The sequence below is a fragment of the Somniosus microcephalus genome, chromosome 2 (genome assembly GCF_052327205.1).
Source record: "Somniosus microcephalus isolate GS21.2 chromosome 2, FLI_Smic_1.0, whole genome shotgun sequence".
Taxonomy (NCBI): domain Eukaryota; kingdom Metazoa; phylum Chordata; class Chondrichthyes; order Squaliformes; family Somniosidae; genus Somniosus; species Somniosus microcephalus.
In genome coordinates this window covers 337,760,661-337,786,408 of record NC_140988.1, presented here as the reverse complement: position 1 = coordinate 337,786,408, position 25,748 = coordinate 337,760,661, and the positions used below count along the sequence as shown (strand labels likewise).

Genomic DNA, 25,748 nt, shown 5'->3' with positions numbered 1-25,748 from the left:
AATTAACCACAGTAGTGGGTGGGAGCGCATTAAAACCAAGCTCGATTCTTTCTTCACACATACCACCCAGGAGTCATCACTAGATAGTGATTAGAAATGGGAAGCATGGATGATTTTTCTCCATTCTAACCTAGGTACACAGAATTCAATTCAAAAGAAAGATATAGGATACAAAGAGGGAGGCCATCCTTCAGAATAAGAAACCGACATTTCCCACCACAGCATTTAACTGACTCTTAAATCATGCATAGGAGTCGTTCCACAAAACAACAAAGGGAGGCTAGGAGCTCTTAATTATAACCACAAAAAACATGATTGAATTGCTGAGCAGCATTCTGTTACCATTTTTAATGGCCACATGGAAAAAAATGTCCTATACTCGGCTGTTCTCGGAGAAAATCGATAAGCCACTTGGACAAGCATGAACTAAAAAGAGAGTTGAGGGCAAATTGTGTTTGACCAACTTGATTGAGTTTTTTGATGAGGTAACAAAGAGGGTGGATGAGGGCAGTGCAGTTGATGTCATGTATATGGACTTTCAAAAGGCATATGATAAAGTACCACATATTAGGCTTGTTAGAAAAACTGAAGCCCATGGATAAAAGGGACAGTAGGAGCATGGATACAAAATTGGCTAAGGCGCAATTTTGAAATTTGCAGATGACACGAAACTTGGAAGTGTAGCAAACAGTGAGAAAGAGAGTGATAGACTTCAAGAGAACAGACAGGCTGGTGGAATGGGCAGACACATGGCAAATGAAATTTAACACAGAAAAGTGCGAAGTGATACATTTTGGTAGGAAGAACGAGGCAATATAAACTAAAGGGTACAATTCTAAAGGGGGTGCATGAACAGAGAGACCTGTGGGTATATGTGCACAAATCGTTGATGGTGGCAGGGCAGGTTGAAATAGCAGTTAAAAAAGCATACGGGATCCGGGGCTTTATAAACAGAGGGATAGAGTACAAAAGCAAGGAAGTTATGAAGCGCCTTTATAAACCACTGGTCCAACCTCAACTGGAGTATTGTGTCCAATTCTGGGCACGTTAGGAAGGATGTGAAGGCCTTAGAGAATGTGCAGAAAAGATTTACAAGAATGGTTCCAGGATGAGGGACTTCAGTAACGTGGATAGACTGGAAAAACTGGGGTTGTTCGCGTTAGAGCAGAGAAGGTCGAGAGGAGATTTGATAGAGGTGTTCAAATCATGAGGAGTCCAGACAAAATCATGAGGTGTCCAGACAGAGTAGAGAGAGAGAAACTGTTCCCATTGGCGGAAGGGTCGAGAACCAGAGAATACAGATTTATGATGATTGGCATAAGAACCAAAGGAAAAACTTTATGAAGCGAGTGGTTAGGATCTGGAATGCACTGCCCGAGAGGGTGGTGGAAGCAGATTCAATTGTGGCTTTCAAAAGGGAATTGGATAAATACCTGAAGGAAAAAAATTCGCAGGGCTACAGGGAAAGGGCGGGCGAATGGGACTAGCTGGTGCTCTTGCAGGGGGCCGGCACGGGCTCGACGGACCGAATGGCCTCCTTCTGTGCTGTAACCATTCTATAATTCTATGATTCAAGAGGACACAGACAGGCTGGTGGAATGGGCTGACACATGGCAGATGAAATTCAATGCAGAAAAAAGTGAGGTGATACATTTTGGTGGGAAGAATGAGGAGAGACAGTACATGCTAAATGGTACAATTTTAAATGGGGTGCAAGAAAAGAGACCTGCGGGTGTTTCTGCACAAATCTTTAAAGGTGGCAGCACAGGTTAACAAAGCAGTTAATAAAGCATATGGGCGCCTGGGCTTTATAAATAGAGGTATAGAGTACAACTGCCAAGAAATTTTGCTAAACCTTATAAAACACTAAAATAACAACAGAAAATGCTGGAAAAACTCAGGAGGTCAGGCAACATCCGTGGAGAGAAATTTGAGTTGACGTTTCAGGTCGAACCCTTCTTCAAAACTGGAAAGAAAATAGATCGAAGGCAGGGCTGCGATCGGACAAAAGAAGTAAAAGAGCTAGACGAGATGGTAATAGGCTGAGATTAGGTGTAAAGTGTACTGGCAGGGCACTCGTTTGGCCCCAGCTGGAGTATTGTGTCCAATTCTGGGCGCCACACTTTAGGAACAACATGAAGGCTTTGGAGAGGGTACAGAAGAGTTACTAGAATGGTTCCAGGGATGAGGGATTACAGTTACGTGGATAGACTGGAGAAGGTGGGGTTGTTCTCCTTAAGAGCAGGGAAAGCTAAGAGGAGATTTGATAGAGGTATTCAAAATCATGAAGGGTTCAGGTAGAGTAAATAAAGTGAAACTGTTTCCAATTGCTGAAGGGTTGATAACCAGAGGGCACAGATTTAAGGTGATTGATAAAAGAACCAGAGGCGTAGGCCATTCAACCTCTTGAGCCATTTCCGCCATTCAATTAGATCACGGCTGATCTGTATCTCAGCTCCATATTCCTTAGTAGCCTTACCTAATAAAAATCTATAAGGCTGTTATAAGGATCCTTGGCTTTATAAATAGAGGCAGAGAGTACAAAAGCAAGGTTATGTTAAACCTTCATAAATCACTGGTTAGACTGAGGTCACCTGAGGAAGAGTGTGTTTGAAGACCAGGACCTCAAACCTGGCACTAAGCTCATGGTCTACAGAGCAGCAGTGATACCCGCGCTGCTGTATGCCTCAGAGACATGGACCATGCACAGCAGGCACCTCAAAGCACTGGAGAAGTACCACCAACGCTGCCTCCGCAAGATCCTGCAAATCCATTGGCAGGATAGACGCACCAACGTCAGTGTTCTTGCTCAGGCCAACATCCCCAGCATCGAAGCTTTGACCACGCTCGATCAGCTCCGATGGACGGGTCACATTGTCCGCATGTCCGATACAAGACTCCCAAAACAAGCGCTCTACTCTGAGCTCTGGCATGGCAAGAGCGCCCCAGGTGGGCAGAGGAAATGCTTCAAGGACACCCTCAAAGCCTCCTTGAAAAAGTGTAACATCCCCACCGACACCTGGGAATCCCTGGCCCAAGACCGCACAAAGTGGAGGAGAATAATCCGGGAAGGTGCCGAACACCGAGTCTCTTCGCCGGGAGTAAGCGGAAGCCAAGCGCAGGCAGCACACGTCAACCCAAGCACCCCACCCACCCGCCCCTTCAAGCACCGTCTGCCCCACCTGTGACAGAGGCTGTAGGTCCCGCATTGGACTCAGTCACCTGAGAACTCATTTTTAATGTGGAAGCAAATCATCCTCAGTTCCGAGGGACTGCCTAAGATGATGACTGGTTAGACCTCAACTGGAATATTGTGTCCAATTCTAGGATGTCAAGGCCTTGGAGAGGGTGCAGAGGAGATTTACTAGAATGCTACCAAGGATGAGGGGCTTCAGTTACATGGAAAGACTGGAGAATGTGGAATTGTTCTCCTTAGAGCAGAGACAGTTAATGGGAGATTTAATAGACGCATTCAAAATCATGAAGCGTTTTAATAGAGTAAATATGGAGAAACAGTTTCCACTGGCAGGAGGGTCGGTAACCAGGGACACAGATTTGAGATAATTTGCAAAAGAGCCAGAGGAGGAGGCAACATTTTTTTATGCAGCGAGTTATGATCTGGAATGCACTGCCTGAAAGGGTAATTGACGCAGATTCAATAGTAACTTTCAAAAGGTAATTGGATAAATACTTAAAGGGGCAATATTGCAAGGCTATTGGGAAAGAGTAGGGGTATGGGACTAATTGGATAGCTCTTTCAAAGAGCCGGCACAGGCACGATGGGCCGAACAGCCTCCTTCTGTGCTGTTAAGATTCTATGATTCTATCAATCTCAGCTTAGAAATTTTCTATTGATCTAGTCTCAACAACTTTGTGTTTTCCAGATTCCCACTACCCTGTGTGTGAAGGCTTCCTGACAAGACTCCTGAACAACCTAGCTCTAATTTTAAGGTTATGCCACCTTGCTCTGGACTCCCCCCACCAGAGGAAATAGTTTCTCTAGATCTATCCTATCAACTCCTTTAATCACCTTAAACACCTCAATTAGATCAGCCCTTAAACTTCTATATTCAAGTGAGACAAGCCCAGTCTATGCAACCCGTCCTCATAATTTAACCCTTTTAGCCCCGGTATCATTCTGGTGAATCGCCGCTGCACCCCTTCCCAGGCCAGTATATCCATCCTGCGGTGCGGTACCCAGAACTGAACACAGTACTCCAAATACGGTCTAACCAGAGCCATATACAACTGTAGCATAACTTCCACCCTTTTGTATTTAGCCCCCTTGAGAAAAGCTAACATTCTATTAGCCTTTTTAATTATTACACACTGTGCCATGGAGCACTCAAATCTACCACACAGAATTCCCAGTGACAGCCATGTCACTGAAGAGGCAGAGCAGATGCAGAACACTGTTGGGATAATGAGCGAGTTGGCTGGTAATCATCTCCAGAAGTAAGCAGCCAAGGACAGCACTTGCAGACACCTGGAGGAAAGTCATCTACACAGCTTTCTGACCTGGGAAAAATACATGCACGAGAAGATATGAAGAGCAGTATATATATATAAAAAAAATGCCAGAAATAGGGAGAGATATACACCTAACCTTGATGCGTAGATATCTTTGCCATTTCTCAAACTGTGACGGCATGGAAAAACAAACGGGAAAAGTGGTTGAAATGGCTCATTTTTTTGCTCAATGCCATTAAATTTCTCATGACTATAGTTACTGTAACAACTTGTGTTACTGATGTACTGTACTAACAAACTCAAAGAGAAGTACAAATAGGGAGGCCATTCAGCCTAAACTATTTATTTTTGATGTGTTATTGCTGCTAATTAATATTTTCTTGCTTATTATTGTTGATTGAAGATATATTCTTGTAAATAGTTCAGTTTACTAAAGGGATTTTAACATTGCAATAAACACTAGTAATTTAAATACGTTAATATATACTTTTGTAAAATTTTTGTAATTTTGAAGTATAGTTCAACTTTTCAATATTTGTATTTCTTTGTAACAATTTACACTTAAAGTTATGGAACATTTTTGTAATAAAACATTCTTTGAAGTGTGTCTGACTTTTCTTGTTGCGACCTCTGCGGGGCGCTCATTGGGTAAAAGCCTGCACCACAAACACTGTCTCCTGCAGACATGCTATGTCCCTTGGCTCCAGCACCCGGAGCACAGGATCTTTCACTTCTATTGGCTTCTCTACGTCAAGGTGCAGACCTTCAGTCATGCAGACCCGTCTAAGCACCTGAAGTGGCTCTTCAGCACCCCGCTCATGATGGTCCTCAACGATCTGCCTGTTGGGACACAGGTATCTGATTAAAGCGGAGGAGAGGAACAGTCTTTGGGACGTGAAGATGTCAGCATCAGCCACAGCACCGATTAGCCATCTTCCATGGGCCCCCATCTCCAAGCGTGTGCGCAATGGTTTGAGTTGAACACAATGACAGGCACTTGCATGCTGCACAGTCACATGCACCATGTGCAGCCAGGCGTCACAGACCCACCTGGTAGCTCTTTCTGTTTATGTAGCTTTGCAGCTGCTGAAGGGGAGCCTTCAGTGCCACGTGTGCTCCATCGATCATACCCAGCACTCTGAAGAAGCCAATGATTCTGTAGAGAATTAGTGCCTTCTGCCTTTGCTCCAGTATTTGCCAAATTTAATAAACTCCCCAGCCCTATGGAAATGACATCAGTTACCTGCCGAATGCAGGGCGATTAATCCTGCACAGGTTGATGCCTGGAAGGAGCTAGACTCCTAAAAGTTGAGGGCTGTGGTCACCTTAATTTCTACAGTTAAGGCTCTGCTACACGTTGACCAGGGTTTAAGTCACGCAGTCGGCCAATGGCAACCTTTGTGAAGCGCAGCCGTCGTACAGTCCGCTGCTCGGGCACCTCCTGGAATGTCAGTCGAGGCCTATATACACTCTGGGCTGGGTACTTGCGTATCGAGTGCTGTCTCCGCTAGTGGTGTGTCACTCTTCAGGCCTCCAGTCTCTTCATCCTGCTCCTCCATGATAATATAAGTCAGCCCCCTCCCACCCCCCACTTGATCCTTCCCAATTCTACATGACAGATGTACTTTCAGGCATTGGTCATTATTCCATATAGAAGAACTCACTGGAAGTTCCCATCCCCACCCAAAGATAAGAGGCACAATGTGATTCTCTCATTTCTGGCTGACTGGGATAGGATAAACAAACAGAGAGCAAACTAGATATCTCAGTACAAAAAGAAAATACTGCGGATGCTGGAAATCTGGAATAAAAACAGAAAATGCTGGAGATACTCAGCAGGTCAGGCAGCATCTGTGAAGAGAAACAGAGTTAACGTTTCAGGTCAATGACCGTTCTGACAAAAGGTCATCGACCTGAAACGTTAACTCTGTTTCTCTCTTCACAGATGCTGCCTGACCTGCTGAGTATTTCCAGCATTTTCTGTAGATATCTTAGTACTTAGCCACACACTGTATTTACCTACTAAGCCAACAGGAAGCCCAACACAATGGATTCTGCAAATATTTACAGTTTAAAGTCTGGTTCCATTGTTTGATGGTTGAATTTTATCAATCTGGAATATATATTATTCAGAATATACTTTCACTAGCACTGTGCAATAACAAACACACTCAATACTGATATATAAATAAAGCTCAGGTTCTATTTCTCCATAATGACAATATGTACAAATATTCCAGAAAGGCCTCCCATCTCCAGAATTTACACTTGGAGAAAAAAAAAAATCAGCATTTAATTTACCTTGTAGAGTTTTTAACGTACTAGTGTATTTGATTTCATTCAATGTGCTTTATAGAATTAAAGCATACATAAAACACTAGTTGACAGCTTTGGCTGGGAAATATTCTAAAATGTCCAAAGCGAGGAATGGCTGTAAGAAAACCATTTGTTTCAAACCCATAATAGCAACACAGGTTGGGCCCAAAACAGTTTCTAATCACAGCATACCTCGCACTTAAAGTTGATCATTTTTTACTCTTGCAGATTAAGATCTTAATTTAAGAGTCATCACCCAGCTAAGCCCTATCCAGAGATGTTCACTAAATGGTTGTTGCATGTACTTGGTATTTTTTTGCTTCAAAATACTATGCAATATGAAGGCAAAGCAAGTTGGTTGGGCTTTATGGAGATGATGTCAACAAAACCTTTGAGCGATTTTTGATTATGAACAGCATGAAAATAAGCGTAAAAGATCATTGACCTTTACATTAAAACATACCTTAATTCCTTCTAATACAGGAGCTGTATCTTTCAATGTCTCAGAATGCATTGCCAGGTCTACATTAGCCAATTCCTGTTCTGTATGGACAGCGATCTGACTTTTCTTCACATTGACAGCTGCTGCTTCCAGATTCACTGCTGATTCTACTTCCTTCTGTAACACAGAATGAAAAGAGCGTGAGAAAGGACGAGGGAGAGAGGAAGAGAAAGGAGAAAGGAGAGAGAGAGAAAAAAAAAAGGAGAGCGAAAAAAGAGAAAGGGCTTGCATTTATATAGTGCCTTTTATGATGTCTCAAAGCACTTTACAGCCAATGAAGTACTTTTGAAGTGTAGTCACTATTGTCAGGTCAGAAACAGCAGATAATTTCACCACAGCAAGCTCCCACAATGTGATAATGACCACATAATCCGTTTTAGTGACGTTGGTTAAGGGATAAATATTGGCCAGGGCACGGGGGAAAACTCTCCTGTTCTTCTTCGAATAGTGCTGTGGGATCTTTTATGGTCACCCGAGGGCAGATGGAGCCTCGGTTTAACGTCGCATAAGGACGGCACCTCCAACAGTGCAATACTCCCTCAGTGCTGCACTGAAACGCCAGCCTAGATTTGTGCTCAAGTCTCTGGAGTGGGACTTGAACCCACAGCTTTCTGACTCCGAGGTATAGAGCGCTAGCATTGAGCCATGGCTGACACCTCAGTTTGACTAATGCACCCATGTTGAAATATATAATTCCACAAAACAAAATTCAGTTTATGCTATTTTTTCTCAACCGTTGTGGGATTAGGTTTGGACTGCTGCAGCAAATAGCCTACAGACACGTGCTGGGAATTTCTCCAGGTCGAGATGAAAATGCATATTTGAATTTAAATTTCATTATGGAATACTAGCTACTTTGTCACATTTTGGGCATTTTTTTGGGTAACTTTTCAAAAGCTGATCAGCCATATAAATTAATCAAATACTTGCAATCCTTTTCAAGGTCCTTGTGGGACCTTCCACTTTGGGAGTACTAGTTTACAACATGATGCTAAATTCTAAGAAATGTTAAGATTTATAAATTAAACACTTACCCTGGCTTCAACCTGTAAGCTTTCTTTAGCTCTCTCAGCAGCTTCAGCCATACGTTCCATCTCTCGCTCTCGATTCTCCCTCTTGATGGCTGCCTCCTCTTGCAAGGTTGCTTCCAGTTTGGTTTTATTATCCACCTTGTCACATTCAACTTCTGCTACTTTCACTTGTGCTTCCTTTGCCTGGAGTAGAAAAGCATGGATGAAAGGAGTCACACCACAGACCCTCTTGCACTCCTTCTAGCAACTTGGTAACAAATGCTTCAGATGGTGCATAGATTAACGATACAAATGGAAAGGAGACAAAAGTGCACATTACTCAAAAATACAGAATTCCAGACAGCACAACGTTAATCTCTTTCACGTGAAAAAACTGGATATTAAAATATTCTATTACTTACATGAATGTTTCTTTTCATCCTTTCAGTTCATTTCAAACTCTCCAAACAGATTTCTGCCAGCAAACCAAACCTTCCACCCCACAAAACATATCGCGTCCACAAAATTTCCATCATCGACAAGGTCCGTCATTTACTCAAATAACTCCAGTTCAGTAAAGACGTTCCTCCTATAAATCAATGCCGACTCCCTTTCTTCATACCATACCTTAGTTCACCAAGCAACAACTTTTGTATTGTTGAATGAAATTTAGATATTGGACATTAAGTGAATATTTCTTCATGGTGACAGAAGAAAAATTATGATTTGATGAACTAACCCCTTGGGCTCTTAAGCGGAGCCACAATGGATTCTCTGCTTTTTTGTTATATGGAAGTAACCTTGTAAACTAATTGCAGCACTTCTGTCTCTGATGTTAAAACACCATGTAAAACCATCCAGCCTGTTTCTGAAATTGGAATTGATCAGCAAAGCGATGGAAGGTGTTAGACAGTGCTACCAAGCGGCATTTACTCACCTATAACCTGCTCACTGATGCCCAGTTTGGGTTCCGCCAAGACCACACTGCTCCCGACCTCAACAGCCTTGGTCCAAACATGGACAAAGGAGCCGAATTTACGGGATGGTTTCCTGGACCAACATGTCGAGGAACCAACCAGAGATCAGGCCATCTTAGACTGGGTATTATGTAACGAGAAAGGATTAATTAGCAATCTTGTTGTACGAGGCCCCTTGGGTCGGAGCGATCATAATATGATCGAATTCTTCATTAAGATGGAGAATGAAGTAGTTGACTCAGAGACTAGGGTCCTGAATTTAAATAAAGGAAACTATGATGGTCTGAGGCGCGAGTTGGGTAGGATTGATTGGGGAATGTCACTCAAAGGGTTGACGGCAGATAGGCAATGGCAAACATTCAAAGGCCGCATAGATGAACTACAGAATTTGTTCATCCCAGTTCGGCATAAAAATAAAATAAAAAAAGGTGACTCAACCGTGGCTAACGAGGGAAATTAGGGATAACAAGATCCAAGGAGAGGACATATAAATTGGCCTGGAAAAGCAGTAAACCTGAGGATTAGGAGTGGTTTAGGATTAAACAAAGGAGGACAAAGGGATTAATAAAGAAGGGGAAAATTGAATATGAGAGTAAGCTTGCAGGGAACATAAAAACTGACTGTAAAAGCTTTTATAGATATGTGAAGAGAAAAAGATTGGTGAAGTCAAGTGCAGGTCCCTTGCAGTCAGAATCAGGGGAATTTACAATGGGGAACAAAGAAATGGCAGACCAATTAAATACATATTTTGGTTCTGTCTTCACAAAGAAGGACACAAATAACCTCCCAGAGATGTCAGGGAACATAGGGTCTGATGAAAGGGAGGAACTGAAAGAAATCAGTATTTGCAGGGAAATGGTGTTAGGGAAATTGATGGGATTAAAGGCTGATAAATCCCCAGGGCCTGATAATCTACAACCTAGGGTACTTAAGGAAGTGGCCCTAGAAATAGTAGATGCATTGCTGATCATCTTCCAACATTCGATGGAATCTGGAACAGTACCCATGGATGGGAGGGTAGCTAATGTTACCCCACTATTCAAAAAAGGTGGTAGAGAGAGAATGGGGAATTACAGACCGGTAAGCCTGACATCAGTAGTGGGGAAAATGCTAGAGTCCATCATAAAAGATGTAATAGCAGAGCACTTGGAAAACAGTGACAGGATCGGACAAAGTCAACATGGATTTACAAAAGGTAAATCGTGCTTGACTAATCTACTGGAATTTTTTGAGGATGTAACTGGTAAAATAGATAAGGGAAAACCAGTGGATTTGGTGTATTTGGACTTTCAGAAGGCTTTCGATAAGGTCCCGCATAAGAGATTAGCGTGTAAAGTTAAGGCACATGGGATTGGGGGCAAGGTATTGACTTGGATAGAGAACTGGTTGGCAGACAGAAAGCAAAGAGTTGGAATAAACGGGTCTTTTTCCGAGTGGCAGGCAGTGACCAGTGGGGTACCGCAGGGATCGGTTCTTGGACCCCAGCTATTCACAATATATATTAATGATCTAGACAAGGGAACTAGATGTAATATCTCCAAATTTGCAGATGACACAAAGCTGGGTGGGCATGTGTGCTGTGAGGAGGATGCCGAGAAACTCCAGGATGATTTGGACAGGTTGGGTGATTGGGCAGAAGCATGGCAGATGCAATATAACGTGGATAAATGTGAGATTATCCACTTTGGTGGCAAAAACAGGAAGGCAGATTATCTGAATGGCAATAGATTGGGAGAAGGGGAAGTGCAATGAGACCTGGGTGTCCTTGTGCACCAGTCGCTGAAGGTAAGCATGCAGGTGCAGCAGGCGGTTAAGAAGGCAAATGGTATGTTGGCCTTCGTAGCGAGACGGTTTGAGTACAGGAGCAAGGATGTCTTGCTGCAGTTGTACAAGGTCTTGGTGAGACCACATCTTGAGTATTGTGTGCAGTTTTGGTCGCCTTATCTGAGGAAGGATGTTCTTGCCATGGAGGGAGTTCAGTGAAGATTCACCAGGCTGATACCTGGGATGGCAGGAATGACGTACGAGGAGAGATTGGGACGATTGGGCTTGTACTCGCTGGAGTTTAGAAGAACGAGAGGGGATCTCATTGAAACTTATAAAATTCTGACAGGACTGGACAGACTAGATGCAGGAAGGATGTTCCCGATGGTCGGGGAGTCCAGAACCAGGGGACACAGTCTAAGGATAAAGGGTAGGCCATTTAGGACAGAAATGGAGGAGGAATTTCTTCACCCAGAGAGTGGTGAACCTGTGGAATTCTCTACCACAGAAGGCAGTAGAGGCCAATTCATTAAATATATTCAAGAAGGAGTTGGATATATTTCTTAAGGCTAAAGGGATCAAGGGATATGGGGAGAAAGCAGGGACCGGGTACTGAAATTGGATGATCAGCCATGATCTCATTGAATGGCGGAGCAGGCTCGAGGGGCCGAATGGCCTACTCCTGCTCCTATCTTCTATGAATTCCAGAGGTGAGGTGAGAGTGACTGCCCTTGACAGCAAGGCAGCATTTGACCGAGTCTGGCATGAAGGAACCCTAATAAAACTGAAGTCAATGGGAATCGGGGGAAAACTCTCTACTGGCTGGAGTCATACCTAGCAGAAAGGAAGATGGTTGTGGTGATTGAAGGTCAATCATCACAGCCCCAGGACATCGCTGCAGGAGTTCCTCAGGGCAGTGTCCTAGGCCCAACCATCTTCAGCTGCTTCATCAATGACCTTTCCTCCAACATAAGGTCAGAAATGGGGACATTCTCTGATGACTGCACAGTGTTCAGTGCCATTCACAACTTCTCAGATAATGAAGCAGTCCATGCCCGCATGCAACAAGACCTAGACGACGTTCAGGCTTGGGCCGATAAGTGGCAGGTAACATTCACGCCAGGCAATGATTATCTTCAACAAGTGAGAGCCTAACCACTGCCCCTTGACATTCAACGGCATTACCATCGCCAAATCCCCCACCATCAACATCCTGAGGGTCACCACTGACTAGAAACTTAACTGAACCATCCACATAAATACTGTGGCAACAAAAGCAGGTCAGAGGCTAGGTGTTCTGCGACGAGTGTCTCACCTCCCGACTCCCCAAAGCCTTTCTACCATCTACAAGGCACAAGTAAGGAGTGAGATGGAATACTCTCCACTTGCCTGGATGAGTGCAGCTCCAACAACACAAGAAGCTCGACACCATCCAGGACAAAGCAGCCCGCTTGATTGGCACCCCATCTACCACCTTAAACATTCACTCCCTCCACCACCGGCGTAACGTGCCTGCAGTGTGTACCATCTACAAGATGCACTGCAGCAACTCACCAAGGCTTCTTCGGCAGCACCTCCCAAACCCGCGACCTCCTCCACCTAGAAGGACAAGGGCAGCAGGCGCATGGGAACACCACCACCTCCAAGTTCCCTTCCTCAAGTCTCGCACCAGCCTGACTTAGAAGTATCTCACCGATCCTTCATCGTCGCTGGGTCAAAGTCCTGGAACTCCCTCCCTAACAGCACTGTGTGAGTACCTTCACTACAGTGGTTCAAGGCGGTGGCTCACCACCACCTTCTCAAGGGCAACTAGGGATGGGCAATAAATGCTGGCCTTGTCAGCGACGCCCACATCCCAAAAGCAAATTTAAAAAAAATTGAGAGAAATAAAATTGAACATTGACAAAACCCGTCAGTCCAACAGTACTGTTGTTTGGATTTTGGGATAAGTTTGAAATGTCAAAATAGACTCAGGCACAATATATTGGGTTACTTATGGGAAAATAAAAGATCCTGTAAAATAACAAATAAAAAGTGTTAATAACTTGGACCAAGTGAGAACATTTGATCTATATTTTCTATCTTAAATATTGTACTGAACAGTAAAGTTCCTCCAGGGCTCACGAATGAGATTTGAATGGCAATTAATGGGATGTGTAAAATGGAGAGAGGAAGTGATTGAGGGTGTAAGATAGAAACAGGAGAATTGCACTACCAAATGGAATTTTCCTAACTTTCTAGTGAAAGTCAGGAAAGTGTAGTTAAGAATAGTAAATTGATAGCTTTCTCTTGGAGACAGGTGTGTCCTTGCCCATGAACTTAAAAAAACACACCGGGACCATGCAGAAGGATATGAGCAAAGATCTCCAGACAATCTTTTGATACAATCCATTCTCAGGCTTTCAGGTGATTTTATCGGATGGCACATGTGGCATGATATTGGGATACCGGTAGGAGTGTGCAAATGTGATTTGTTATGTATTAAGCAATTACCATCCGGAAATGCATGGTGAATCTGCACTGAAGAAAGGGTCTCAGACATGCTCAGTTGCTTGACAACAGCAAGACATGAAATGGTCAATGTGGCTTAGGAGAGAGACAACTTTTAAAGTATTGACACATACTCCATCGAGAAACTATCTAATTAATGAAACAATCAGAATAGAGTTAAACACACTGGTACCTGTTAGAGGGAATGAAATCATAGTTGAAGTGAAGAGTTATATGGGATCTGGATTGGGACAATTGAGGGCTAAGGAGAAATCATTTTTAGTAAGAATTATCTACACGATGGATAAGAGCAAGAGAGATCTGGAGAATCTATCAAGTCCATGACTTATTGATTAGATGTTAAAGTGTAGTGTCGCTTGAAGTGATTGTAAGACTGAATTATAACTGTGACTGTAATAATTGTGGTCTGTAGGTAACAGAGCGTGGGAAAAGCCAGTACAAATCCAGTACGAGGTGGATTTGATGGTGTCTCCCGTGTCACTACCACCACAACTACCATGCTTTACAGGTCTAACAGGACCTGTCCCATCAACAAACACATTTTACTCAATATCAAAACCTATGCTCAAGTGAAACTGACAGTAAATGAGACACTCGAGTATGAGCTGCACAATTATGTGGACAATTGGATACGACATTCCCCTGTTGTCTGAGGGTTTCAGTGAGCTCGTGATGCAACTGAACTCCTCCCTAAAGCATTTTTATGTTTTGGAGCAAGACAACTCGAGAATAGATATTGAAATTGACAGCATAGGGGACGATTCGCACTGGTGGGATATTGGGCTTAATATATCAGCACACCCTTAGGTTCGTATTATTTCACAAGCTCTGATAGTTCCCCAACTTGTAATGATAGTGTATTTGATATATGTACCCTGTGTACTAAGACTTTGATGCATAAGCCAATTGTGTACTCGTGCCTATGACTAACTAGCACTAACAAATTAATTGAGCACACCGAAAGATCCGAAGCAACATAGGAGACCCCAGGCGGGGTAAGATCAGGAAAGATAGAGGAAACAGAGGATACCCCAGACAAGGCAGAATTGGAGCACCAGAATAGTGAATTGAATTTGAGTGAGGGGTCGGAGATTGCTCTTCCCCCTCAAAGGAGTGGATTGTAAGAAAGGGGGAAATCTTCATTTCTGAGACTCCCTACTAACTAATGCCCAAGTTGAGAAAGCAAGAAGTAAATTAAGGGACCACGAGTGGTGGGCAGTAGCATATAATGCCAGCCAGCATCCCTGGGCACGAATGATATCAGCAGGCCTAGTGGCTGCCCAGTGTCTGGTCTTAATAGTCCTTATTATGATGTCTGCTATTTGAAACATCTGACCCTCCAACTGAACCGTCGAACTAACAATTTACAGCTGGCACAATGTATGCAAAATCGAAAAGGAGGTTGAAATACAGTTTTTCTCCCTCTCAAGATGGGGAGTATGTTAGAAATTAGGGTTGTCCAAAATGTATATGGTTATGCGAATAAAATTATGATGCAAATAATGCTGTGTTTACATGATTGTATTAAAACTGGAGACAAAAAGTCTTTTCAGACTAGTATTCGAATAACTGGATAGATGTTTAGAATCTGCTTGTGTTTTGGTTCCCTGCGGATGTTATAACATTTTGCACTGTGACAGTCACATATGGCCTTGTTTCCAGTCTAGCTGTTTGTGTGCTAGGAAGGTTGTTTTATGTATCTTTAATTTAACCAACCAAGGCCCAACACCTATATTTCTTCCATTACTGCTAATAACCATGTTATAATGCTAAGTTAGGATTTTGACTTGTGTTTAACAAAACTGCTTTAAAATGCGTAAATTAATTAGTGTATGAGAACAGAATAGAAGATATCTTTGGGAATTTAATGATTCATTCCATGGTACAATAGACTGATAATGAAAGAGTTAGTTTTGCATAGCTAAAGCTGCATGAACATAAATAACTGATTAACAAGCAACTATGAACATCTAATGGCAAAGAATGTCATGTCGGACTCCAAACTAGGGAGGATTGGGACAAGGGAGATGAGAGAAATTCCGATGCAGGCCTTCAAAACAATAAAGCATGTGTAATGATTGTGCAGACCCCTCCTGGAGGGAGGTTCTTCCTCTCAAAGTCGAGACAAAGAACTCGATACCCAATTGGGTACTGAGGTTATAGGGGAGCCGCTATAAGTTAAATGGTCTTGTCAATAATTTGGCCTCAGGCCCACCCCTAAAAAAATAGCAACACTGAGGGCTTGCCCACGCAGATGGTGGAGCCAAGCGCCAAGCAGAAGTTGGGCTGGTTGAATGCTCTTTTGAGAGTGATCCCATGCTCAACTCTGAGGTTCTAGACGACAGGAAGAGAGGCCACAAGCCAGAGAACTGTTCACGCATGCCAGCAGTCTGTCCGATCGGGACCGGTACCAGCTGCTCATCACTGTCGTATGTTTTTGCTGTATAACTAGCATGTTATATTCAGTCTTAAACTCTGATTAAACACAATATACCCACCATATTGGTTTGCAGTTGATCCTGATTATTTGAAAGACTAGAGATAAGCTACTAATTGGCCTAATCTCTACATTGGGTGCTTGCATAAAATGAGGAAATGCCTCGAGAACCATCTCCAAGAACTTTAAACCACTGCGTGTTCCTTTGAACAAGTCTGCCCTATTTTGTTGTATACAAATAAAAGCATGTAGTCTCATTCTGATCCACATGGTAAGCACTAGAGACTATGCCTTAAAGTAGGAAAGAAAACATACAAAACAATTCCTAAAACCATTAGTCAAAAAAATTGAGGTGGCTGGATGTGAGCTTTGTATGTGGATCTGAACTGCATTGAGGAAATATCTTTTGTGGAGAATTTAGCATTGCGCCATTAGTCTCTACATGCAAAATACTGTAGAAACTGGAAGTCGAACACTGCAGACCTAATCATGGAAACTAACTTGGGAGGACAGCAACATCATCTTGAGCTTTCAGATCAACAACAGAATTTAGGGCTGCAGAAATTACTCAGGCAGCTGCTTCACAGATTGAGAGAAACTGTCTGCACTTTGGTTCCTGAATGTCTAAAGGGTAGCTAATGTTACCCCACTATTAAAAAAAGGTGGTAGAGAGAAAACGGGGAATTACAGACATCGGTAGTGGGGAAAATGCTCGAGTCCATCATAAAAGATGTAATAGCAGAGCACTTGGAAAACAGTGACAGGATCGGACAAAGTCAACATGGATTTACAAAAGGTAAATCGTGCTTGACTAATCTACGGGAATTTTTTGAGGATGTAACTGGTAAAATAGATAAGGGAGAAGCAGTGGATGTGGTGTATTTGGACTTTCAGGAGGCTTTCGATAAGGTCCCGCATAAGAGATTAGCGTGTAAAGTTAAAGCACATGGGATTGGGGGCAAGGTACTGACTTGGATAGAGAACTGGTTGGCAGACAGAAAGCAAACAGTTGGAATAAACGGGTCTTTTTCCGAGTGGCAGGCAGTGACTAGTGGGGTACCGCAGGGATCGGTCCTTGGACCCCAGCTATTCACAATATATATTAATGATCTAAACAAGGGAACTAGATGCAATATCTCCAAATTTGCAGACGACACAAAGCTGGGTGGGCGTGTGTGCTGCGAGGAGGATACAGAGAAACTCCAGGATGATTTGGACAGGTTGGGTGATTGGGCAGAAGCATGGCAGATGCAATATAACGTGGATATATGTGAGGTTATCCACTTTGGTAGCAAAAACAGGAAGGCAGATTATTATCTGAATGGCAATAGATTGGGAGAAAGGGAAGTGCAATGAGACCTGGGTGTCCTTGTGCACCTGTCGCTGAAGGTAAGCATGCAGGTGCAGCAGGCGGTTAAGAAGGCAAATGGTATGTTGGCCTTCGTAGCGAGAGGGTTTGAGTACAGGGACAAGGATGTCTTGCTGCAGTTGTACAGGGCCTTGGTGAGACCACATCTTGAGTATTGTGTGCAGTTTTGGTCGCCTTATCTGAGGAAGGATGTTCTTGCCATGGAAGGAGTGCAGCGAAGATTCACCAGACTGATACCTGGGATGGCAGGAATGACGTATGGAGAGAGATTGGGTCGATTAGGCTTATATTCGCTAGAGTTTAGAAGAATGAGAGGGGGTCTCATTGAAACTAATAAAATTCTAACAGGACTAGACAGACTAGATGCAGGAAGGATGTTCCTGACGGCGGGGGAGTCCAGAACCAGCGGTCACAGTCTAAGGATAAGGGGTAAGCCATTTAGGACTGAGATGAAGAGGAATTTCTTCACCCAGAGAGTGGTGAACCTGCGGAATTCTCTACCACAGAAGGCAGTTGAAGCCAACTTATTAAATATATTCAAGGAGGAGTTAGATATATTTCTTAAGGCTAAAGGGATCAAGGGATATGGGGAGAAAGCAGGGACAGGGTACTGAATTTGGATGATCAGCCATGATCTCATTAAATGGCGGAACAGGCTCGAAGGGCCGAATGGCCGACTCCTGCTCCTATCTTCTATGTAAATGGTCAGAGATGGCCTTACCTGCAATTGACACGATGGGAGTAGCGAGGCCACGAGAGATGGCAAGGTCGAGGGGGTGGCCGTGAATATGGGGTAGGGAGAAATATGGAGAAATTGTTTGACCAGAGGACACAGATTTAAGGTGATTGGCAAAAGAACAAGAGGCGACACGAGGAAAAAATATTTATGCTGCAAATGATGATGATATGGAATGCCTGCCTGAAAGGGTGGTGGATGTAGATTCAATAATAACTTTCAAAAGGGAATTGGATAAATAACTGAAGGTGAAAAATTTGCAGGGCTATGGGGAAAGAGCATGGTAGTGGGACTAATTGGATAGCTCTTTCAAAGAGCCAGCACAGGCACGATGGACTGCATCATTTTATGATTCTACGGATGGTCTTTAGTATATGGAATCCAGGCCTCGAACAGACCACAAATTTAACATTTCCTACATCAGTTTAAGAAAATTTCAATCAAAGATGCAAGATGAAATTCCAAGTACCTGTATTTCTCAAACAAATGCTGTTTCAAACTAAACAAAGCAAAGATAGAATGGTCCTTTAACGAGCCATGCTGTCTACGGTTTATTCCTGCACCATATATGGCACTAGATTAATAGTGTTTGCTCAGGATTGAAAAGGGCTTGAAGTAGCTGATAAAGTGGAGGTGATTTCACAAGATGAATACAAATGAGGAAATACCATTCAGCCCATCCATCTGGAAACATCCTATACAATCCCCTTTGACGCAACTATTTTATTTTTAAATATTCCAAGATTTTTGCCTCCATTTTTGCCTCCATCTATATCCATTCGTATATAGATTTCAATGTTAATGAACTTCCCTACATCAACTGAAAATTTGCCATTTACAGTCCTACCCGCTTATGTTGACATTTTGGGGACTGTTCCAATTCTGTCGAGATAAGCTGTTCTTTGAATTGACGTGAAACTGACCAGTCAGCTGGATAGTACAGTACCATTTGCCTGCAGTGGGAAGGATGCAATAAAAAAGAAATCTACATGAAAGAGATGGTTCCCTGCAAGCAGGTACCTGTGAACTGTCAAGCCCTGGCACACAGGGTGACGACACAAGAACCAGGACGAGGTTCTCAGTCGAACTGCACTAAAGGAGCATGCCCCTCCAGGTCATGTTTTGAGCCCTGCGTGCAATCACAAGAGTCATTGACAGGGATGAAGTAGTTTCCTGGTCCAGGTCAAGTGTCAGCATAAGCGGCAAGCAACATAAGCTTTTAATGTTGTTATGGATGTAAAAAAAATTGTTGACTTCAGTAGGCCAGAGTTTATTACATAAAGGAATTACATGGAATATATAGCACAGAAACAGACCATTCAGCCCAACCAGTCCATGCTGGTATTTATGCTCCACTCAAGCTCTCCTCCCATCTTCCTCATCTCTCTCAGCATAACCCTCTATTCTTCTCCCTCATATGCTTAGCTAGCCTCCCCTTAAATGCATCTATATTATTCGCCTCAACTAGTAGCAAGTTCCACATTTTCACCACTCTCTGGATAAAGAAGTTTCTTCTGAATTCCCAATTTGATTTCTTGGTGACTTATCATATTGATGGCCTCTAGTTTTGCTCTTCTCCACCAGTTGAAACACTCTCTCTGCGTCTATTCTGTCAAAACCTTTCATAATTTTAAAGGACACTATTGGGTCACCCCTCAACCTTCTCTTTTCTGGAAAAAAAGAGACCCAGACTGTTCATCCTTTCCCCGATAGGTACAACTTCGAAGTTCTGGCATCATCCTTTTTAAGTTGACATCTTTTTTGTCAACATAAGCAGGATGTTGACAAACAGATTTGAGATAAGTGAGTAGGACTCCAGTGTAAACCTTTGTCCTCTTGTTCCGTTTGAAGGAATAGCCCAGACTTCCCCTTGATACAATTTACTATCTTATACAACTTGATAGGATCACATCCGTGTCTCCTCCTTTCAGTGCTGGAAATGTTCACGTTTCTCCAGTATGTCCATAACTCAGACCTTTAACGCACCATCAGCTACCCCAACAGAACGCCTCGAACAAGTACCTGCTGTTTTCTACCCTTCAGCCAAATGAGCTATTCTGAAGATTTACCCAGAGTGTCCCACAGCTTTGCGCCTTTCTTGCATGCACTTATTAAAGTCTAGATACACCATGCCACAGGGGCTTCTAGAGTGCACTAGGGAGTCTTTTCCTCAAATTCAAGGTAGTTGGTCAGGAAAGATCTTCCCCTTTTGAATCCACATCTTCTGCTGTTTACTAGGATACTATCAAAGTTAATCTTCTAGTTTACTCCTGATCATTGTATAATTTTACATGGTACTGAAGCAAGACTAATGGGTTTGTAGTTCCCCCCCCCCCCCCCCCCAAAAAAAGAGCACGTTTACCTGTTGCTATCTACTGGGATTTCCCCTCACATCCACTGACGCCCTCAATCACCGCAATGCCTCACAAATTTTCATCTCTTGTCCCTTTTACTACTCCTGGGATAAATTATCTGAGGAAGGATGTTCTTGCCATGGAGGGAGTGCAGCGAAGATTCACCAGACTGATACCTGGGATGGCAGGAATGACGTATGGAGATCGAGTCGATTAGGCTTATATTCACTGGAGTTTAGAAGAATGAGAGGGGATCTCATTGAAACTTATAAAATTCTAACAGGACTAGACAGACTAGATGCAGGAAGGATGTTCCCAATGGCGGGGGAGTCCAGAACCAGGGGTCACAGTCTAAGGATAAGGGGTAAGCCATTTAGGACTGAGATGAGGAGGAATTACTTCAGCCAGAGAGTGGTGAACCTGTGGAATTCTCTACCACAGAAGGCAGTGGAGGCCAATTCATTAGATATATTCAAGAAGGAGTTGGATATATTTCTTAAGGCTAAAGGGATCAAGGGATATGGGGAGAAGGCAGGGACAGGGTACTGAATTTGGATGATCAGTCATGATCTCATTAAATGGCGGAGCAGGCTTGAGGGGCTGAATGGCCTACTCCTGCTCCTATCTTCTATGTTTCTAAATACTATCCCTGCAAATTTGTTAATTTTGAGCCCTTTTAGCCAGTCTAGGACTTTTGTCTAATTTATATCCAAGTCATTAATTCCACTGTGATTATTGCTACTTAGGGAGACCATGCTGTTCATGTCCTCCCTTGTGAATACTTAGAAAAACTGATCAAGAGAATATTAACTGTCTTATGTTCAGGTTCTCACCTCTAACTGCCCTCTTACTGTTAAAGTACTAAAAACTTATTAAACATCTCCTGTATATAAACTCAGCTGCATTAGGGAATATGCTAACCCATCAATGCTGCATTAGTGCAAGCCAACAACAGAACACTGCGCCATATTATGTTGAAAATTTAATAGCACCTAGTTTATCCTAACAGAAAAAGAGGCTTTATGATGAAATATTAAACAACTTCCAAAAAGTGCATTTTTATCTTGTGTAAATTGAGCAAGTTACTTACCGCACTATCTGGCAATGTCTGCAAAGTTGTTGTAAGTTGATCAGCAGGTGAAAGGGTGTCTGGAAGGAACATGGCCCTGGACAAAAGTAGCAGTGATGTTGGAATCTGCTGGTTTAGATGCAGCTCCAACCACTGCAAGGAAAAGAAAGACAGCAGTGTTTAGTTGAAGCACACGTTGAAAACTTTAAACAGAATAAACCAAGAAACTGATTCGGTACTAATGTGTTAATTGGTAACTTCTCAACTAGTCACTTGGATAGGTTCATAACAATTAATGGAAAAAAATCAGCAATGTGTCGTGTGTGTTATTGTCTGTGCGAGAATACGGAATTCTCGGTTCCACAAAATTTACTTGTTAAAAAAAATGTTTGCAATGCTCGTGCATGTTCAAATTCATTCCTAATTTACAGGGAGCCTAGTAGTTTATAAATCACTAATAGCAAGATAATGTAACTGGTACTCAAGTGAAATGAAATTCTATGGCACCCTTTATGCCGATGCCGAATAAAAAAAAGACAAAAAAAACACAGAAATTCATCAGCATTATAAAATGTACAGATCTCTTGCTCCATTAGTCTCCCAGAAGAACCGTACCTTTAATCTCATTAGTTTTATAGAGCTGTAGTTTTATTTTTGAATTTCACCCAGAGAGTGGTGAACCTGTGGAATTCTCTGCCACAGAGGGCAGTGGAGGCCAGTTCATTAAATATATTCAAGAAGGAGTTGGATATATTTCTTGAGGCTAAAGGGATATGGGGAGAAGGCAGGGACAGGGTACTGAATTTGGATGATCAGCCATGATCTCATTGAATGGCGGAGCAGGCTCGAAGGGCCGAATGGCCTACTCCTGCTCCTATCTTCTATGTTTCTATGTAATAGACACTGCTAGAAAAGGTGCTCATCTCCTCTCATGGCTCCCACCTTGCTTTTAACAATTCTCTTGTTACAGATACATTTGTAAAATACCTTGTTGTAACTTTTGATTTTAAATTTTTTTTCCCTCATACTCCCTCTTGGCTTTCGTTAACCCACTCAACCTCTTAATTTTCTCATTATTCACAGAAATCACAGAAACCCCACAGTGCAGATAGAGGCCATTTCGGCCCATCGAGCCTGCACCGACACATATCCCACCCGATCCCCGTAACCCCTACACCAACACATATCCCACCCTATCCCCACGTATTTAATCCCCCTAACACTAAGGGTCAATTTATCATATTCTTATGGTCCTTGCAGGCCCTCTTCAATTTTAAGTGGTTTTTAACCTCTTCATTTATTCATGGCATCCTTAAACTACTGGCCATTTCCTTTTTAAAATCGCACTGAAGAATAAACATAAGGCGGGGGGGGGGGAGAGAGCATGCATTAGAAAACGTTCTTCCCCACATAAAATGTAGAAGAGACTCCGAGTAGGAGTACTTGATGTGGTGTTAATTAACTACTTCAAAAGGAATTTCAATTGGGAACAAGTCAGACAATATAGGGAGATGTATATAGATATAGACTGAAGTAAATAAAATGCATCATGGTACATAATGGTCCCTGCTGGGCCTGGAAGAGTCAAAGATAGCCCATGGTTGCTGAAGGCCATGGTTGAATGGCACATATATATGAATGAATAATATTCTGGACTTTTGCTCAATTACCATTGAGGATCAAAGAGTACAGAACTTTCCCTCAGGAGACTGAAGTGTAGGATAGTCCATGATCAGATACATGTCACATGGCCACTTCCAGGATTATCTCTTTCACAATATAGTCATGGGTTCCAAGTCATCACACCATTACTGACAATTAAAAACCACAATGTAATTTTAATTTGCTCTCTTACTTGTTTGAGTTGGTTTTGTAAGCGCTCTTCAGTCACCCCAAGTGCTCTCATTCCCCGAGTCCGGCAGGCTGCCTGCAGCTCATTTACATTCAGTGTGGTTACTCCTTCTTCTGCAATCAACTATAGGCAAAACAGATCAATATACCACAGTTAAACCAAACTATCCAGAAGCAAGCAAAACAAATCAAACTGATCTATGACTTAAAGCAGAATCAACGTGAAGACAGAATGGACTGAGGTGGCAACGGGGTTAGATTTAACATCTGTATTATTTGGAGATAGGGAAATCAAAAATAAGCAGAGCACATTTTATTACTTGGACTATAGGTGTTTCCTTGGTGTGACTGCTAGTTGTTGTACCATGGCTTTGTGGTATATGGGATCTATGTAATACTTTCATCATTTTAATTTAAAAAAAATAATGCAGTCAATTGCTGCCTTTTTTGCAACATATTTTACTATAGTTTAGATTCAATAGCAGTTTAGTGGACCATGACCCCACCACCGAACAGCAAGCCATCGTTTCCAAGACGATCACTCACCTCATCTCCTCTGGAGATCTTCCCTCCATGGCCGCCAACCTTATAGTTCCCCAACCCAACACAGCCCGCTTCTACGTCCTTCCCAAAAAGTGGCAGCTGTGGCTTAGTGGGTAGCACACTCGCCTCCGAGTCACAAGGTTGTGGGTTCAAGTCCCACGCCAGAGACTTGAGCACATAAATCTAGGCCGACACTCCAGTGCAGTGTTGAGGGAGTGCTGCACTGTTGGAGGTGCCATCGTTCGGATGAGACGTTAAACCAAAGCCCCGTCTGCTCTCGCAGGTGGACATAAAAGACCCCTTGGCACTATTTCGAAGAGGAGCAGGGGAGTTATCCCCGGTGTCCTGGCCAATATTTATCCCTCAATCAACGTAACAAAAACAGATTATCTGGTCATCATCACATTGTGGTTTGTGGGAGCTTGCTGTGCACAGATTGGCTGCCGCGTTTCCCACATTTACAACAGTGACTACACTCCAAAAGTACTTCATTGGCTGTAAAGTGCTTTGAGACGTTCAGTGGTCGTGAAAGGCGCTATATAAATGTAAGTCTTTCTTTCTTTCAAAATCCACAAACAGGACTGCCCTGGTAGACCCATTGTTTTAGCCTGTTCTTGCCCCATGGAACGAATTTCTTCCTATCTTGACTATTTTTTCTCGCCTTGTCCAGTCTCTTCCCAACTACATCTGTGACTCTTCAGAAGCCCTCCGCCACTCCTGGCCCCAACCGTCTCCTTTGCACTATGGACGTATAATCCCTCTACACCTTCATTCCCCCACCAAGACTGCCTGAAGACGCTTCGCTTCTTCCTTGAACAGAGGCCCGACCAGTCCCCATCCACCACCACCCTCCTCTGCCTGGCTGAACTGCTCACATCGAACTTCTCCTTTGACTCCGCTCACTTACTCCAAATTAAAAGGTGTTGCTATGGGAACCCGCATGGGTCCTAGCTATGCCTGCCTTTTCGTGGGATATGTGGAACATTCTTTGTTTCAGTCCTACTCGGGTCCCCCCCCCACCCCAACCTCTTTTTCCAATACATTGCTGACTGTATTGGTGCAGTTTCCTGGTCCCACTCTGAGCTAGAAAATTTTCACTTTGTCTCCAATTTCCACCCTTCCCTCACCTTCACATGGTCCATCTCCGACTCTTCCCTTCCTCAACTTCTGAGTCTCCATTTCTGGGACAGGCAATTGACAAACATCCACTATAAGCCCACTGACTCCCACAGCTACCTGGAGTACACTTCTTCCCACCCAGCTTCCTGTAAGGACTCGATTCCATTCTCCCAGTTTCTCTGTCTCCGTCGCATCTGCTCTGATGCTGCCACCTTCCATACTAGTGCTTCCGAGTTATCTTCCTTTTTCCTCAACCAAGGATTCCCCTCTACCATGTCCGTTCCATTTCCCACACTTTTGCTCACACCCCTTTCCCTCCCGGAACCACAATAAGGTTCCCCTTGTCCTCACCTTTCACCCCACCAGCCTCCACATTCAACGGATCATCCTTTGCCATTTCCGCCACTTCCAGCGTGATCCCACCACCAAACACATCTTCCCCTCCCCTCCCCTTTCAGCATTCCGAAGGGACCGCTTCATCCGCGACACCCTGGTCCACTCCTCAATCACTCCCAACACCCACTCCCCTTATCAGGCACCATCCCGTACAAGCACAGGAGATGCAACACCTGCCCTTTTACCTCCTCCCTTCCCACTGTCCAGTGCCCCAGGTGAAACAGCGATTTGGTGAAACTTCTTGCAATTTAGTATACTGTCTCCTCTACACTGGAGACCAAACGCAGATTGGGTGACTGCTTTGCGGAACACCTCCGTTCAGTC

At 43.3% G+C, this 25,748-nt stretch overlaps 1 protein-coding gene across 6 annotated transcripts in view; it reads right to left on the bottom strand.

The window, feature by feature from the left end:
• The window catches only part of letm1 (leucine zipper-EF-hand containing transmembrane protein 1), a 98,146-nt gene that overhangs the window by 21,615 nt on the left and 50,783 nt on the right, over window positions 1-25,748 (bottom strand). For 3 of the 6 annotated variants that reach the window (XM_085975415.1, XM_085975414.1, XM_085975418.1), the window contains 5 exons: window positions 23,371-23,490; window positions 21,537-21,668; window positions 8,323-8,502; window positions 7,250-7,405; window positions 4,607-4,639 (listed from right to left, as the gene is read on the bottom strand). In XM_085975415.1, the coding sequence (XP_085831541.1) occupies window positions 4,607-4,639; window positions 7,250-7,405; window positions 8,323-8,502; window positions 21,537-21,668; window positions 23,371-23,490 (621 nt within the window). The remainder of the gene's footprint in view (window positions 1-4,606; window positions 4,640-7,249; window positions 7,406-8,322; window positions 8,503-21,536; window positions 21,669-23,370; window positions 23,491-25,748) is intronic. The other 3 variants (XM_085975416.1, XM_085975417.1, XM_085975419.1) reach the window with 1 other exon arrangement.